Source organism: Callorhinchus milii, unplaced genomic scaffold (genome assembly GCF_018977255.1).
Source record: "Callorhinchus milii isolate IMCB2004 unplaced genomic scaffold, IMCB_Cmil_1.0 Scaffold20, whole genome shotgun sequence".
NCBI classification, from domain to species: domain Eukaryota; kingdom Metazoa; phylum Chordata; class Chondrichthyes; order Chimaeriformes; family Callorhinchidae; genus Callorhinchus; species Callorhinchus milii.
Window position 1 is genome coordinate 11,116,508 of NW_024704761.1, and position 17,649 is coordinate 11,134,156.

The 17,649-nt window shown below is 49.8% G+C and overlaps 1 protein-coding gene across 1 annotated transcript; it reads right to left on the reverse strand.

Annotated features, from left to right (window-relative positions):
• Positions 1-9,465: 9,465 nt before the first annotated feature.
• LOC103175415 (tripartite motif-containing protein 16) lies at positions 9,466-16,486 on the reverse strand. The gene is made up of 6 exons (XM_042342362.1): positions 16,150-16,486; positions 14,194-14,289; positions 13,587-13,820; positions 12,870-13,041; positions 12,362-12,457; positions 9,466-10,678 (listed from the first exon to the last, which is right to left on the reverse strand). The coding sequence occupies exons 1-6, from the start codon at positions 16,423-16,425 to the stop codon at positions 10,107-10,109; spliced, it is 1,446 nt and encodes a 481-aa protein (XP_042198296.1). The 5' UTR covers positions 16,426-16,486; the 3' UTR covers positions 9,466-10,106.
• Positions 16,487-17,649: the final 1,163 nt, after the last annotated feature.

The following is a 17,649-nucleotide window of genomic DNA, read 5'->3' on the forward strand; positions in this document are numbered from 1 at the left end:
AAGAGTGATATCAGGAAGTATTTTTTTACTGAAAGGGTGGTAGAAATCGGGAACTCTCTTCCCCAAAATGCCGTTGACTCTTGAAGGTGTGGATCCATCCACACCTACAAGAGTGAGGTTGATAGATTTTTGGTAGGTCAGGGTATCAAGGGATATGGAGAGAAAGCAGGAAATTGGAATTGAAAGGACTAGTTGAGGTACAGTTCAGCTATGGTCTAATTAAATGGCGAAACAGGCTTGAAGGGATGAACGGCCTTCCCCTGTTCCTATGTTACTGTGCGCTCTGATCCTTCATCGAGGAGTTCCATCTAAGAAAGCTGCAAAGTAGACGCCAGCAAGAGCGGAGAAGGACTGTGCACGGAATGGTCCCCAGTTCAGCGAGGAGATCGAAGACGTGAAATGGGGAGGAAACACGAAAGTGAATTATTGCTCGCACCTGGAAGTGGGAGTTGCAAACAGTGCGAATGTGTGGCAATGGAATGCTTTACCCAGTGATGCTCCAGTGGGATACAAACCACAAGAGCTTCTCAATGCAACAAAACAGAATCAATCAGATCCCAATGGCACGTTTATAATTTTTGTTTCGGAGCGGGTAGACCTTTCTAATGTGTTTCACGGGCTCTGCAGACCCAAATTTCTTTTAAATTGGGGAAACTTTAAACGCAATCAAAGTACAGTACTTCCTTACTTTATTGTTTTTACTATTGCCTTAATAAAGCTGTTTTCTAGAAGTCAATGCACAGATTTGATGTGGATGATATAGTTCTGCTCTTTTTGCCAGATGCAGTTAATCATAAATTGCGTTTGCCACAGCATTTTATTAAATCTCACATGGTGCATGCAGCAAATAATGTGTAATAATTCTTGCATTTGATACAGTGGAACATCGCAAAAGTACTGCACAGGATTTAATATCAAGAGCAGGCTGTATAGTTTGTAAGCAAACAAGGCAGTTAATTTGTGTGAAGCAACGTTCAATAAATGGATGAGAGAGGACTGTTGACTAGGATGACAATTACTTTCTAAATAGCACCAAAGCCCAAGGCCACAGTTTCCTGTACCATAACTATAGTCAACATAAGTGCACTAAGCACTTTTAAGAGAGAAATAGATAATTCTTTGGGGAGGACAAGTTTGCAGGGTTATGGTGAGAGAGTGGGGGAGTGGATTGATTTGGAAGCTCTTTTCAAAGAGCGGGCACAGACATGATGGGCCAAATGGCCTCCTTCTGTGCTGTATAATTTTATCGTCATGTATCGTCCAAGTTTACCAGCATTAGAAAGCAATTGGGTTTCATTGTACTGCGTATGAGTTGCCCTGCTGTATCTTTCAAAGGATGTCAGAGATGGATAGAACAATTCCCTTTAATACCCAGTACAGATTCACTGGGATGATTGCTGGGTCAGAGAGAAAATACATGTGGAGAGAAACTGGCTAAATAGTTTTTCTTTTTGGAGCAGTTGACTTGAGTGAGGTTATAGTACAGGTGTTTAAGATGGGAAAGGGGCATGAAAGTGTGTATGGGTGTGTGTGTGGGGGTGGGAAAACGTTTCATTTTTAGTTGTCGAATCGGTAGCAGGATGGGGGAAGGAAGTCTGAGGATTGTTAGCAGAAGAACTAGAGGAGAGGATAGATGGAGTTTCTTCATTCAGAGTTATAGCGGTGGTGATGTGCTATTTTTATTGGGGCTGGAATTCACAAGTGGCTATTGAAGCCGGATAAGTATTTCAGCAGGAACATATAGAAGTGGCTGGAAAGCAGGCTTAATAAAGATGCCTTAGAAAAACATGCAACAGCAGCAGCACAGACACAATAAGCTAAATAGTTCCCTTCTGTGCAGAAAAGATCTGGTTTTAGCTAAGACTGATGTGTACAGTACCACTGTGACAGGGTTACTGCTAAACCAGTTACCCAGTTAGAAAGGCAACACCAGATGTATGTGAGTTATTGCTTTTTTCCTGCACAAAATAGGTTCCAGCCACCAGCACACCCATAACGCATTCCTGCATCAAAGGAATTATAAATTATTACACACTTTGTTGAGAGACGCAATGCAAACTGTGTTAAAGTGTCCCATAAAGTGGGGTATTGCTGTTGGAATTTCTATTGAGAGTGGATGCCATAGCTCATAACAGCTTTAGGTGCTCTGGGTCACTGTATAATAAAAATAATGATCCTGCAGTTTGATTATAGTGTTCGACTTCTCAAAGTGCTCCATAAAGTCTCTGAAGTGTATTTGTGGGCAAATAAATGTATTTGAAATATGTACATCGCCTTGCTTTTGATACAGAGCCTTTCACAACTCTAGGTGCTTCCACAGGATTTACTGTAAAGCGAAGTGACTGTTTTGTAAGTGAATGTGGCAGACGATTACAGACAGCAATGTCCACAAGCAGCTATGAAGTGAATAACCAATTGACTTTTAACACCTCGCAATACTCCCTTCTGTTTGAGTAGTGTCATGGGATCTTTATCGTCCACCTGAATAGGCAGACGGAACTTTAGTTGAACATCTCGTCTGATGCACGGCACATTCAACAACGCAGGGCATCACCAGCATTGCATTGGAGTGTCAGCCTGGCCTATGAGTTCAAGTTCATCGACACCATAGAGCAATTGCAGAAAACCCTTATCCTTGATACTGGAACATGTAATTGAAGGCATTTCCGATAAACTCAACACTTCACTGTACATCACTGTGTGCAAATGTGCTGCTATGCTCACCTACAAACTACCATCACTCACATTTACAAAAGGTCTGTACCTGTGAAAAGCTTTGAGACTTTTCAACGTTGTCAAGTGTCTGAATTGGGTCAGAGTCTGCATAAATTGGAACAAGGATTTCTTAATTAAGAAATGCATTAAGAAATGTTGCAACATTGATTCTGTGATTCACTCAGTCATTCATTCTGTCCTAAAGCTCAGCTAAACATTCTCGTGTTTAGTTCCACAATGAGTCCAGGACATTGCATTGGACAAACCGTCAACACGCTGACATTCATTAGTTTAGTAACATGGAGTGGATGTGATAACATGGGCTCCATAATACACAGCTTGGCTCTAACTGGTCTGTGGAATCCTGCAGCTCAGTGGTTGGAGCACTCGCCTCACAAGCGAGAGACCTGGGTTTGATTCCCGGCAGGGCAAAATGTTAGGCAAGTTTCCTTACTCCACCCACCTGTGTTTAACTAGGAGTAAGTAGGAACCCGTTTGTTAGTTGATTGGCGGATTACTTTTCCGAGGGTAATAATTCCTTAAAAAAATAATAAATTGGTCATTTCAATCCACGACTGTTTGTGGGACACTGCTATGCACAATTGGCTGCCATGTTTCGCCCATAAAATATACAGTCAATTCACTTTACAGTATATTCTATGAAGTGGTTTGAGACGTCTCGAAGACGTGATAAGGCGCTATACCTTGCATTTGGATGCAAGGATTATTATTTTTATAACTAGTTCTGACAGGTTTTTTTCTCAATCTCTCTCGCTCCTCAACATTGGCCACTTTCACAAAAGCGGAAACAAAAGACTTGCTTTAAATCAGAGAAATTGATTTAATTTATTTCTTGGCAATCTTCGTTAAAGAGAACTGAGGGAGACGGAGTGTGGAGCTACGTTCCCGGGAGTACAATAAAGGCCGTTCTTCAGATGTTGCTTTCAGCCACATAGTTAGGACGTCTGCAATACATCCAGTTTGCACATACCTGACCTGGTGGTGTCACTGGGTGTAAGGTGAAAAAATCGTCTGTTTCCTCGCACTATTGTGGTTCACTTTAATGAGTACGTGCACATTTTCTTTTAAAAAAGTGATTCCAGTGAGCAGATTGGAGATGTTCTTCAATGTGAATACTGCGTTAGAAATGCAAATTGCTACTGTTCAATTACGTTCTCATTGTCTCTGCCACTCCATTACATGGTAGATGTTGTGCCCAGTGTTATGTACATCTGTATCCAATCCCAACTTTCAGCCTGACTCAGTCACTGCCGCTATCTGGGGTCAGATGTTTGTGAGGCTTCAACCAATCTTGGATGGGCCAAAGGGCCTTCTTCATCCAAACCAATCTTGTGATCCAGGCTGAGTGCTCCGTTGCCATGCTGAGGGAGCTCTGCATTGTTAAAGGTGCTGTCCTTTGTTTGAGATAACCGGAGGCCTGTCATGTGGAGTCCTGTTGCTCAGTGGTTAGAGCGCTCGCCTCGCAGGCAAAAGACCTGGGTTCGATTCCCGAGAGGGTGAAGTGTTGGGTGGAAGTTTCCTTACTCCACATGACTCTGTTTACCTATCAGTAAGTAGAAATCCGGTTGTTGGCCGATTGGTGGATCGCTTTTCCAGGGGGTAATAATTCCTTCAAACAAAAATAATAAATAGTAATAATAAATTAGTCTCTTCAATCCATGACTGTTTGTGGAGACGCTGCTGTGCGCAATTGGCTGCTGCATTTCGCCCACAAAATATACAGTCAATTCACTTTACAGTGTATTCTGTGAAGTGGTTTGGGAAGTCTCGAAGACGTGATGAGGCACTGTATCAAATGCAAGGATTATTATTATTATCATTACGTGAAAGAGCCCATGGCACTATTCGAAGAGAAAGTTTCTCCCGGCGCCCTGCAAAAGCCAGAACAGTCCTTTTTAAATGTCTTGGGCCACGTTCACGCGGGACAAGTGTGTGAGGAGTCGGGTCACCATGCAGTCTGCCTTACGCCAACATTAAAGGGAGTGAGGAGCAGAGTTGGATTAGCTCAGATAATTCATGTGAAATCTCCAAAGCCTTGCTCCTCCCTACTTCTGTGACCTGCTAACTCCACACCGACCTGTCCGCTCCCTCTGCTCAGCGGGCTCCGGTCTGTTCCACATCTCCCGACCGGCCTGCTCCACCATGGGTGGTCGGACTTTCAACCTTTCTGCCCCCACCCTTTAGAACTCCATCCCACAGTCCCTTTGCCTCAACCCTCCAACTTATTTTTGAAGACAGAATTAAACAATTTGCCAAATTCTGGGCACTGAAATGCTACATAAGCAGAGGATATCTAGACCCAGATAGAATGTCTCCTTGAAAGAACTATTTCATTACAGCCCCATGCACTTTTTTCTTTTGAAGATATTTGTCCAATTTATCGTTTAAATAGAGAAGAGAGTTTCTCCTGGTGTCCTGGCTAACAATCCCGCAAAAAAATAGGTTGCCTGGTTCTGTGCAAATGGGCTACCGCCTTCACCTATAAAATACAGTCTCTACACTTCACAGTGTTATCCTGTGAATGCTTTGCGATGCCCTTCTGAATGTAAAAACGCACTATATCAAATGCAAGGGTTATATTTAATTCCCTCTTAGGGTGGTGCAGGTGTAGGTTTAACTCTTGCAAGAGCTAATTAAGAATGTATTTCTGCATGAACAGTCCTGCAGTATTCCATAAACTGCATGAGATGTCAGGACAGGTACCCTGACAGGAGCCCAAAGTGAACTGGATGAGTTAGATGGTGGATGGCTCTGGTGAAAGGAAGGGAACGATGGTTAGAAACAAGATTAGGAAACATTCTTGGTTCAGAGGGTTGGAGAAATGTGGAGTGCACTGCCCCTAAAGGCCACACACAGAATGGAATTGAATGGGATATTTAAAAGAAAGACATACTTAAAAAGTGAGGATTTTTTTTAGGGGTATTAAGGGATATATATGGGAGTACAACAATCAAGGAATCAAGAAGGATGAGACGGCTGCAATTGAGGAGCAAGTACACTTGTTAATACAATGGGTCAGATGGCCTCCTTAAGCCCTCTGAGATGCCATCCAGCATGAAGGGCACTATATAAATGCAAGTTGTTGTTGTTATAGGTTTCTCTGGTTTTATTTGTTTTTTGGGAGCTTGGAATCATGCAGCATGACTCGTAGCTTAGTTTTGTTCTGAAGTCCATTTCCCCCCACGCACAAAACAGGTCATTTTTCACTAAACATCTTCAGAGGAAAAGTATCGCTGTTTTCGTGGCACAAACCCATCGAACACATAAATTTTCTCCTGACCTCGCTGACTCTGAACTGTTGGTACACACTGGATACTGATAAAACAGGACTAATTGCCAGGAAAAGTGTTATCCTGAGAACTTTTTATAGTCTGTCTATTTTTACACCCAGTAAAATTTGGCCCAACTTTTTGCCGTCTTGTTTATGTTTAACAGCTGTTTGCACGTTTCAGAAAATTCCTTGTTTTTGACCATTTTAATCCAAATATTCCTGGAACCCCAGGAATATTTGGTAGTGTGGCTCCTGGTGTGGAACCTCCTTGTGCTGAGGTGTCCTGATTGCTGTTACCCCACACAGGAGGATATTGATGTGCGAGCCTTTGCAGTGAGTGTGGGAAGGCCTGTGTGGAGGCCGTTGAAACCTGACCTCCACCCACCCGGCTGCCACGTTGCCAGTAGAGTGCGATTAGTTTACATGGATCCATTGAAGAAAAATGATCTAATTGACCTAATTCCTGGGTGGGGCAAAACCTTAGGTAGGTTTCCTTACTCCACACTTCTGTTTACTGAGCAGTGAGTAGGAACCCAGTTGTTCATCGATCGCTTTCCAGGGGTAATAACCCCTCAAAAAATAAATGAATAAATAAATTTTGGTCACTCAATCCATGACTGTTTGCGGGACACTGCTGTGTGCAATTGGCTTCCGTGTTTCGCCCACAGTGGATTGTAAAGCGCTTTTGAGACGTCTTAATGACATAAGGCACTATATCAAATGCAAGGATTATTATTATAACGGGCTGTTTCTGCCTGTCACATTCTGAGACTGATCTCATATCTCTCTCTCCTTCTTTAAGGGAGATGTCTGAGCCCCTATCTTAATTCAATGACTCCGTACTCTGGGAAGCACCAGAACCATTTAAAAATTCGGCACCATGTTAAATTTTTAAGATTTACTCGAGAAATCTTTGACTGGCGTTTCACTTACTGCAGAAACTCGAAGAGATTGGCATTAATGGATCTGCCGTGATCCAATAAACCGACAGAACAGCTTCTCTACAGGCTGAATGGGCTTCTCCTGTTTCGGTGCTGCACAGCAGCCAGCTTACTGCTTCTCAACGGCCAAGTCGCAAATCTGAATAGCGTTTTAATAAGCTTTAGCGTGATGTAGTGCTGTCATAACATAAAAGGCTCCAGTGCAATTTATTACACTGGTAAATATGCCATAAAAAGGATTGTTTGAGAACCGTTACTGCTGCTTTATTTATTGTCTCATTAGCGTCCTGCTTTACGATTGATCTTTCGTTCAACATCAGCCTCGTGCTTCCTGGAGCTGCTCTTTAGTGGACAGATGCAATTGACCAACTCAGCTTTACCTCCAGCCGTGGTGTCAGCTTATAAATTCAATGTCTGCCATTGTTCAGCACTGAACGCACTCGTTCGGGGTGGGGGGGGGGAGATCAATGGGGGCTGTACCCCTATATCAGGGAGTTCTCTGGCAACTACATTGGCTGTGATACCAGCACACGAACACTCTGGATACGCTTTAATGTTAGTCCCCAGCCCTGCCCCCCCACCCCAGGACACGCTGCTTCAGAGTATTAATGCAAGCTTTAATTTTTCTTGCAGGTTATATTGCAAGTGCATCAACCTGGCACAGCTAATAACTACTGGTGTCTGGGATAGAAACTTGTGGGTTCAAAATCCCTGGTTCAAAACCAGGCCATGGGCTCATTCCAGGCTGATGCCCCACACACCGTTATTGGATGTGCCGTCCACAAAATATAAAGTCGATTCACTTTACAGTATATCCTGTGAAGCACTTTGAGACATCTCAAAGACGTGATAAGGCGCTATATCAAATGCAAATATTATTATTATCTGTCGGCATTTGGCTGAGATGTAAATGCAGGTTTGTTCAGGTTGATATTAAGGATCCAGTAGTTATTTGAACGAGAGCAGAGTTCACCATTTTGTTTGTGTGGATAGCCAGGCGCCTGACACCAAAAAAGTCAGCTCCAGGCTTAAGATTCTCCAAATCAAATGACAAGGGTTCCACAAACTACATGTACATGTTCCCTTTCTCTGGCAGAGTTTGCTCTCTTTTCCCCACTTTTTAGTTAAGCACTCTGCTTATCACATTCAAGGCCCTCCACGGCCTTGCCCTTTCCTATCTCTGACCTGCTAACCCCATATCAACCTGTCTACTCCCTACGCTCAGTGGGCTCCGGCCTGCTCCACGTGCCCCGCCCAGTGGTTAGGAGTTTGTCAAGGACCAAGGCTTGGGGATCGCAGAGTGTGTGCCGGGTTACTGCTGGTGTTTCACCAGCAAAAACGTCACAACCTAATAGGACCTCTTCATCGGATATAACTTTGGCTTACAGGTTTTTCTGGAGCTGAGTGGGAAGAATCCTTGCTCTCAGAGAGTATCTGCTGCTCCAAGTTTTGCCAGTGACTAGCTGGTCTATCATCAAAGCCTTGGAGTATTGCAAACTCGCCTGAAACAATCGGAGAATTAACTCTGTATTTGATGTTCGTGAGAGTTGCAGGAATGATGAACTAAAAAAAACACCAGCTAATGTCACACAACAGCTGGTGAGTTTAAGCGGGAGCGAGAATTCTTGGCCATAACAGTTGTACGTGAAACAACAGCACCACCTCCAGGCAACACCTATGCTCAGCATAAGAGCAGAGAGGCACGGGTACTGAAGCTAACATCCTTCTGTTAGGGAAGGCTCCTCCGTCGCTCTCCCAGCACCTTATCCAAATGCTGTAAGGACCAGGAAGATATCCCCCAGAGGATAGAGATCAAAATCCTCATCCTCGCCTTCAAGGCCCTCCACAGCCTTGCCCCTTCCTACCCCTGTAATCTGCTGACCCCATATCAAACTGTCTGCTCCCTATGCTCAGCGGGCTCCGGCCTGCTCCACATCTCTCGCGCGGCCCACTCCACCATCGGCGGCCAGGCCTTCAGCTTCTCTGCACTCACCCTCTGGAACTCCATCCCACATTCCCTCCATCCCTTGGCTACTTCAAGACCCTCCTCTTCATCCGAGCCTTCGGCCATCCTCCTACCCTCCCTGACACCAGCCCCAACTACCCCTCCACCCAGCTCGGGTCCAAATCCCTTAACTGTCCAGCGCCTTGGGACACCCGCCTGACATGAAGGACACTGTGTAAATGTCATTTTGTATTGATTGTTTGAATTCTGCTGTTGTACCGTTAAGATCACCACTCTCTTAAGTTTGGTTGCCCAGGGGCCGCAGAATTCAGCTTTGCCCGGAAACCGTGGACCCATTGGTAGTGGACTGAGTTAGGAGCCACAGTTAAGACAAGCTAAAGCTCTTCAGTCTTGAAGATGTCTCAGAGGGACATTATAGAGGTGTATAACATTTTATAAAATTTTCGTTGCCATTTTTTTAACCGCATTTCAGCTCTGGTAAAGCTGCAGCAATCCCAAACAAAAAGCACAATCAAAAGCAGAAAAAACAGTCTTGAAACCTGGATAGTGATTTTAAATCATTTTAAGTTAGATAGATTTCTGTTAGAAAATATTTCGGGATACAGCATATAATTTGGGACACGACATATCAAGCGACTGCCATGAATGGTGGAAGGCGAACTCGATGGACCTTGGTCTTCTTTCGCCAGCAAATGTTCTTCTGTTCTTATGTTCTTCTGCTCTTAAGTCACTGCATTTATGGTGCAAATGAAAGTCCTGAAGTGGGGCTCGAAGCCACAGCCTTCTGATTCAGAAGCGAGAGAGTGTGAGCAACTGAGCGAGGCTGACATCTTAAAAGGTTAACAGTTCATCTAAGTTGACTTGCAACTGAAGCAGAAGGTTGTGGGTTCAAGCCAAGCCTTGCAATTGGTAGCTGAGTCTGAGACGATGTTCCAGTGCACTCCAAACCGGGGAGTCAAGTTTGCACAAAGTTCTTTGCGTGTTATATTCTCATTTATTGACCTCTGTGAATCCATACTGTTTGAGGAGGTCAGGGGAGCTTGTGGGAGGCATAAGAAAGGGCAGTAAGTCGATATTAATCGTTTTTTTTAGTGAGAAGTGAATAGATGGGTGGAAGCTCATGTGGAATATGACCGGATCAATTCCGAGTCCTATCGCTCTCTGTAACACTATTCCGTCCGTATCTGGTGAGTTACTGTTGTACGGTTACATCTTTTCCTGGGTCCTTCTCCGCTGGGAGCAGCGACACAGTCGCCTCCTTCTTCGACAGGTAAAATGCGGGATAGAGGGGCTCGGTGAACACGGCGTTAAACTTGTACAGTAGTGTCATCGTCTCGGCAGCGACCCCGTAAAATGCCAGCGAGCGTCCCCGGTAATCCAGGTACACCCCGATCCTGTGGAAGTCCCCAGCTAACCCGGACACCTCCGTGTCCCCGTGCCAGGCCGAGAAATCCCTGCCCGTCCACTGCAGGCACCAGGAGAAATCGTTGCCCGTGATGCAGCTGTTGCTCTCCGCTCCCTTTCGGTCGATGCTCTTGTAAGTCACCCCGACGTACGTGCCCTCCCCGCTGATCGTCACCTCCCAGTAAGAGCGAGCCATGTAAAAGCTCTCGGTGCAGAGAATCTGCCGCCAGTGCTCAAACCTCTCCGGGTCCTCGGGGTACGGCTGCAGCCAGGGGCTGGTGTTGGAGACCTTGCGATTGCCTTCCACCAGCCGGAGATACTTGTGAGCCGTGTTTGAGTCAAACACCAGGCTGACTGCGTCTGTGAAAGGTGAACACACAACTGTAATAACTACTACTAATAAATTCGGTCACTTCAATCCACGACTGTTTGTGGGACGCTGCTGTGCGCAATTGGCTGCCGTGTTTCACCGACAAAATATACAGTCAATGTCCCGAACTTTGCACAAGGGCTAATGGCACATTGCGCTTTACAGGGGAACCCTGAGCAAAGTGTGAGGAACAGGTTGGAGGGAGTTGACCGAAGAAAGAGGTTATAATTATCCTTCCATTGGGAGGGTGTTTCAAAGCACTTCACAGGATACACTGTAAAGCATAAAGACTTTATTTTGTCGGTAAATGAAGCAGCCAATGACATATTGGTCAGGACACTGGGAGAAATTCCCTTCTCTTTTTGAAGAGTGCCACAAACAAACAAGACCTCGGTTTAATGTCTCATCCAAAGGATGGAACTTCTGACCATGCAGCACACTCCCAGCTCTGCATTGGTATGCGATGGACTATATGAGGAGGTCAAAGGCCTGACGCAAGCTTCTGACTCAGTCTAGCTCAGTTGATAGCACTGTCCTCTCTGACACCCACAGAACTCAGAAGGTGGTGGTAAAGGAAAACGTCATCAGGCATTGCTACCAGAATGTTACCAGTGAAGTTCCACAGGGGTCTGTTTTGGGATCTCTTTTATTCAACATCTTCACAAAGGACCTGGAGCTCGGAGTCACAAGCACAGGGGCTAAGATTGCAGACAACACAAAGCTAATGAAGGTGGTAAACTGCAAAGATGAACAGGAATTGGGCAGATCGATGACAGATGAAATTCAACGTAGAGAAACTCAAAATGCTTCACATGAGGACAAAAAATCCAGGAAAGGGATGATTATTTAAATGGGAAGAAAATGATCTGTAAGAAAATGAAAAGGACCTGGGGATCCTGATTGATAATAATTGAAACTATCGCAACAGTGAAACTCTTTGAGATGTCTCGAAGACGTGATAAGGCGCTATGTCAAATGTAAGGAGTATTATTATTATTATTATAGCAGTGCTCGGGAGCAGTGATTAACGCAAACCTGAGGCTGCGCTGTATTAAAAGGGCAATATTGAGCCAAAATAGTGGGGTAATCCTGCCACTTTATAAATCACTAGGGCAACCGCATCTGGATTACTGTGTGCAGTTCTTGTCACTGTAATAGATAAGGGATATTGCAGCGATTGAGAGGATTGAGGAGATGGAGGGACTGGACTATGAGGAGTGATTAGATAAACTGGGCATGTTCACACTGGAGAAGAGAAGGCTGAGCAGTGATATGATTACGGTCTTTCAGATTCTGAAGAGACTCAATATTGTAGACCAAGATTTACCTTGTACTGAACAGTAGAACCAGACGACACGGCCTGCCATTGGACGTTAAAAGATCCTGTGGCGCTATTCAGAAAGCTACAAGAGTTTCTCTCTCCTGGTGTTCTGGCCAACAATCCCGCAAATAAAATGGTCACTCACTCTGTGGCTGTTTGTCGGACATGACGTGGCTGCCACGTTTCACCCACAAAATACACACATAGTCACTCCACTTCGCATTATAGCCTGTGAAGCGCTTTGAGAAATCTCGATGACATGATAAGGTACTATATCAAATTCAAAGATTATTATTATTATTATTGTCGAGTTGAATTGCTGAGGCAAAAAAAAAAGTGTTAAGAAGCTCACATTTCTGGAAGTCACTGACAGACGTGGGCTGTGGGGCCGTAATCCAGTGTTCTGCAGGACAGATCACAGCCACAGTCGTTTTGAAGCCACAATTCTCTGCAGAAACAGAAACGAGAGTAAACAACAGCAGCACATGCTCGGATATCAGGTCTCCACCCCACACACTCGTGATTTATTCCGGGAATAGTGTTTACTGTGTAAACCATGTGTACAGGCAGAATTATAGATGCCTTTTAAATATACGTTAAAACCTGCTTTGAGACGACTCGAAGACGGGATAAGGCACCATATCAAATGCAAAGATTATTATTGTTTTACTAACTAATTCAATTTCCAATTTCTTTTCGTTGTTTAATTACATAGAGAAGGTCACCTGTAATTCACTCTGTATACACGCGGTTTACATGATGAAACATTCACACACGGAATGTAGGGGAGAAATTCTACTTTTTAAAAAAATATATAGCGATGAAGAGGCTGCGTTGCCAGGAATAGAAACGAGACTCACCTGCCTTGGCACACGTCATCAGCTTCTCTCTGTAGGACGTTTGGAGCAGCTGTTTAATGCTGTCCGACGTTTCACACACGGTCTTGCTGATCCCAGCGAGCTTGTCGATCAGACCAATGTACACACTGGGCAACAAGTCATCCCCGTGGCTCTTCTTCCATTCACAAAATTCCTTTTGTTTTTAATTTAAAAAGAAAAACACAAAAAAATGGCTGTGTTAAAGTTACAAATGTTGTAGTTTGAGTACCCTGAGCCCTCACGAGCTGAACAGAAAATTCTTTTTCATGTCAGGAGGATGTCTCAGTGCGCATCCCAGGTTATACTGTAAAGTGGAGTGAGTGTGCTTTGTGGATGAACAAAAGATAACATCAGTGGCGGTGTTAGTACAGCCCTGGTATGGTGGAGAAAGAGCAAGTCAATTTATTTGTTTTTGTCTATCTTTCTTTGCCTACCTGTGTGTGTACGTCTGTCTGTCTCTGCCCCTTTCTCTCTTTCTTTCTCTGCCGGTTTATCTCTCTCTGTGACTTTCTCTCTGTCTCTCTCTCTCTCTCGTTGAAGGGATAACAATTATAAGGTGATCTAAGGACCCATCCTAAACCACAGACCTTTGCACTCTGTGTCTTTCTGGTCTAGAGACTGCCCCAAAAACCCGCTGTGCAAAGCGCTTTGAGACGTCCTCCTGACATGAAAGGCTCCAGGCAAACTGTGCTGATTCACCTGCAGAAACTGCACGGTGTTTTTCCTCGTCCCCAGCTCCTTCATCTGCTCCTTGGTCTTTCTTAACTCCTCGCACTTCTGCTCGAGGTGAGCCCGGATACCTTCCGCCTGTTTGAGGGACGCCCCCTCCTCCTTCTCCAGGAATTCCATCACCTCGAGCCGGGCTTTCTGGACGCATTCTGTCACCTCGTTGAACTGCTTCTCGACGCAGGACTTCACTTCCGAGACGGAATTCTAGAAATGGAGAACGTGTGCTTTTTAAAATAATTTTTTTTTTGAAAACCTGATTTGTTTCCGAGTTCCATTTCTCCCTTCCAAGATCCCATGGCGCCACGCGATGAAAAGATAAGAGCGTTTCTCCCGCTTTCACCTAGATAAAATTGGTCGCTCACTCCACGGTTGTTTGTGGGACATTGTGGTCAGCTTTTGGAGTCTCTCTCTCTCTCTTTCTCTCTGCGCTGAGGTGACAGGGCCGGGCTCGGCCTGGGGTGGAGGAGCTGCCACAGTTCAGGTTGGCCCTGGCCGAGCACAGAGAGGACCCTGATACTCCACAGTGGATCCAGGGCGGGGTTGGGGGTGAGAGGCGATGAGAGAGGCGATGACTTACGGCGATGGAGGCCCTGTTGGTTTGCAGTTTCTCGATCGCGTTCTCCACGGCTTTGAGCTTCTTCTCGATTTTGGTTTGTGACTCCAGCAGCTCTCCCTGCGGGAACGTCAAACCATTGGTCAGCAAAACATCTGCACACTGGACTCTCCAATGCACAACTGAAGACAGTTATACAGACTGTTAGGATAGTAATAATAATAATAATCCATGCATTGGATACAGCACCTTATCGCGTCTTCAAGACGTCTCAAATCGCTTCACAGAATTTACTGTAAAGTGAATTGGCTGTACATTTTGTGGGGAAAACACGACATCATTTTATCATATCAAATAGGCAATTTCCACCACACCCGCCTCCCCCACACACACCCTCAATGGTGCATCCGATCCACAGGGCTGATAGTCCAGCACACAGCGTACCATCTCGTCACTCTTCCATCTCTTCATCATTCTGTGTGTGTCCATCCTCCCCTCTCTATCTATCTCTTTAATCATCTGTCTCTCTCTCACGCTCTCTCTCTCTCCCTTTCCTCCTCAGCACCCCACCCCCCACCCCCACCCCCCCACCCCAGGTGAAAAGTCGCCATCTTGTGAGTGAAAGAGAGGGTATCATCCTCCCAATGACACCCCCCACACAGTGGCTAAAACCTACACAACCCTTCCTTGTGTCCTTTGGCACCTAAACCATTTGCTGGAGCTAAATATTTTCCTCCCACACGTCACCTTTAGGATCTGCTCCTCGCTCCTGATAAACGGGAATGTCTGCCAGCCACGTTGTAACTTGTCCCTCAACATGACCCGCAGCCCGGGCTGAGCCCGGACGTGCAGTAAACAGGCAATATTTTGATTCTCCACAGGGATGTGAGAGAGCCCTGGCACCTCCCTGCCTCTCCAACCTGCTTATCCCCAACGCAACCGTCTCCGACCTTCTGCTTGTCCATCGGTGGCCGCGCTCTCCGCCACGACGCCCCGAAACTCTGGAACACTCTGCCTCTATCCCTCCGACTTGCCCCTTCCTTCCCCGTGTTAAGGTCACTCATGAGGACCTTCCTATTCGACCGTGCCTCCGGTCACCTCCCAACCGCCCACCCCTCTCCCTGCTCCACCACCGTCAGGCGCTCTGGGACGCCACCCTGCGTGAGAGGGCGCGGTGTAACTGCAGGTTGTCGTCGTTGTTGAGTTTCTCAGCGCGGACCGTTCGGCCGACACTCTCACACTCGCTGTCAGTCAATCACTCTATCCATCGCTCAACAACACTTGCAATTATACAGCGCCCTTCACAACAGGGTACACCACCCCCCCCCACCCGCCCGGGGCTCACCCCCCACCCACCCAGGGACCACCCTCCCCACCCGCCCGGGCTCCCCCCCACCCGCCGGGACCACCCTCCCCACCCGCCCGGGCTCCCCCCCACCCACCCGCCCGGGACCACCCTCCCCACCCGCCCAGGGCTCCCCCCCCACCCACCCGCCCGGGGACCACCCTCCCCACCCGCCCAGGGCTCCCCCCCCACCCGCCCGGGACCACCCTCCCGGGGACCAACCGCCCGGGGCTCCCCCCACCCACCCGCCCGGGACCACCCTCCCCACCCGCCCGGGCTCGCCCCAACACCCACCCGGGGACCACCCTCCCCACCCGCCCGGGGCTCCCCCCCCACCCACCTGCCCGGGGACCACCCTCCCACCCGCCCGGGCCCCCCCCACCCACCCGGGGACCACCCTCCCCACCCGCCCGGGCTCACCCCCCACCCACCAGGGACCACCCTCCCACCCGCCCGGGGCTCCCCCCACACCCACCCGGGGACCACCCTCCCCACCTGCACGGGGCTCACCCCTCACCGCCCCCCTACCCCCCCCCCGGCCCCCCCTCACCCCCCGCCCCCCTCCCTCCCCCCGGGCCCCCCTCACCGCCCCACCCCCCCGGGCCCCCCCTCACCGCCCCCCGGGCCCCCCTGACCTGTTTCTGGCCTCGGGCCGCGGTCACTGTGAGCAGTTGGTGCTGTGTGTGGGCCTCGGGGACGCACCGCTCGCACACACAGGTCTGGTCGGTGCTGCAGAAGAAGTGGAGCGGCCGCTGGTGGCGCGGACACCGCTGCCGCTCGATGTCCGTGACCGGAGCGATCAGCCGGTGGGTGTGGAAGGCCCTGTTCTCCAGGTGAGGCCGGAGGTGGGTCGGGCAGTAGGAGACCAGACAGGTCAGACAGGACCTGATGGCCCGGAGCTTCCCGGCCATACAGGAGTCACAGGCCACATCCCCGGGGCCCAGCGGCTCCCCCCCGGGGCCCAGCGGCTCCCCCCCGGGGCCCAGCGCCTCCCCCCCGGGGCCCAGCGGCTCCCCCCCGGGGCCCAGCGCCTCCCCCCCGGGGCCCAGCGCCTCCCCTCCGGGGCCGCCCGCCTCCCCCCCGGGGCCCAGCGCCTCCCCCCGGGGCCTCCCGCCTCCCCCGGGGCCCAGCGCCTCCCCCCGGGGCCTCCCGCCTCCCCCCGGGGCCCAGCGCCTCCCCCCGGGGCCCAGCGCCTCCCCCCCGGGCCGCCCGCCTCCCCCCGGGGCCCAGCGCCTCCCCCCCGGGGCCCAGCGCCTCCCCCCCGGGGCCTCCCGCCTCCCCCCCGGGGCCGCCCGCCTCCCCCCCGGGGCCCAGCGCCTCCCCCCCGGGGCCCAGCGCCTCCCCCCGGGGCCCAGCGCCTCCCCCCCGGGGCCTCCCGCCTCCCCCCCGGGGCCGCTAGCCCCGGGCTCGGGGCCTCCGCTCGGCCGGGGCTCCTCGGTGCCGCCGCGGGTGGAGCCTCGCCTCGCTCTCCTCCTGAGCCCGCGCTGCGGCCTCTGCTCCCCGAGCACCGTCAGGCCCGTCCCCCACTCCTCCAGCAGCCCCCGCAGGATGGCGTCCTCCCGCAGCGGCGCCATCGCCTCCAGCACCGGCCTCAGGCACTGCGGGCAGCGGCGCTCCCCGGGCCCCGGGTCAGGGTCAGCCCCGGGGATACGGTCAACCGTAGGGTTGGGGTCAGGCCCGGGGTCGGGGTTGGGGTCGGCCCCGGGGTCGGGGCTGGGGTCAGGCCCGGGGTCGGGTTTGGGGTCAGGGTTGGGGTCGGGTTTGGGGTCAGGCCCGGGGTCGGCCACGGGGTCGGGGTTGGGGTCAGGCCCAGGGTCGGAGTTGGGGTCGGCCACGGGGTCGGGGTTGGGGTCAGGCCTGGGGTTGGGGTCAGGCCCGGGGTCGGGGTCAGGCCCGGGGTCGGGGTTCAGGCTGTGGCCCGGGGTCAGGCCCGGGGTCGGGGTTGGGGTCAGGCCCGGGGTCGGGGTTGGGGTCAGGCCCGGGGTCGGGGTTGGGGTCAGGCCCGGGGTCGGGGTTGGGGTCGGCCACGGGGTTGGGGTCAGGCCCGGGGTTGGGGTCAGGCCCGGGGTCGGGCTTGGGGTCAGGCCCCAGGCCCCAGCAGCGCTGCAGGCAGCTCAGGCAGAAGTTGTGTCCGC

Coding starts and splice junctions, on each gene's coding strand:
- LOC103175415 (XM_042342362.1), bottom strand. CDS start 16,425: ATGGCCGGGAAGCTCCGGGCCATCAGGTCCTGTCTGACCTGTCTGGTC. Junction 12,458..12,869: donor GATGACGTGTGCCAAGGCAG/GTGAGTCTCGTT, acceptor CTGTTTCTGCAG/AGAATTGTGGCTTCAAAACG. Junction 10,679..12,361: donor TGTCAGTGACTTCCAGAAAT/GTGAGCTTCTTA, acceptor CACCTTTCACAG/ACGCAGTCAGCCTGGTGTTT.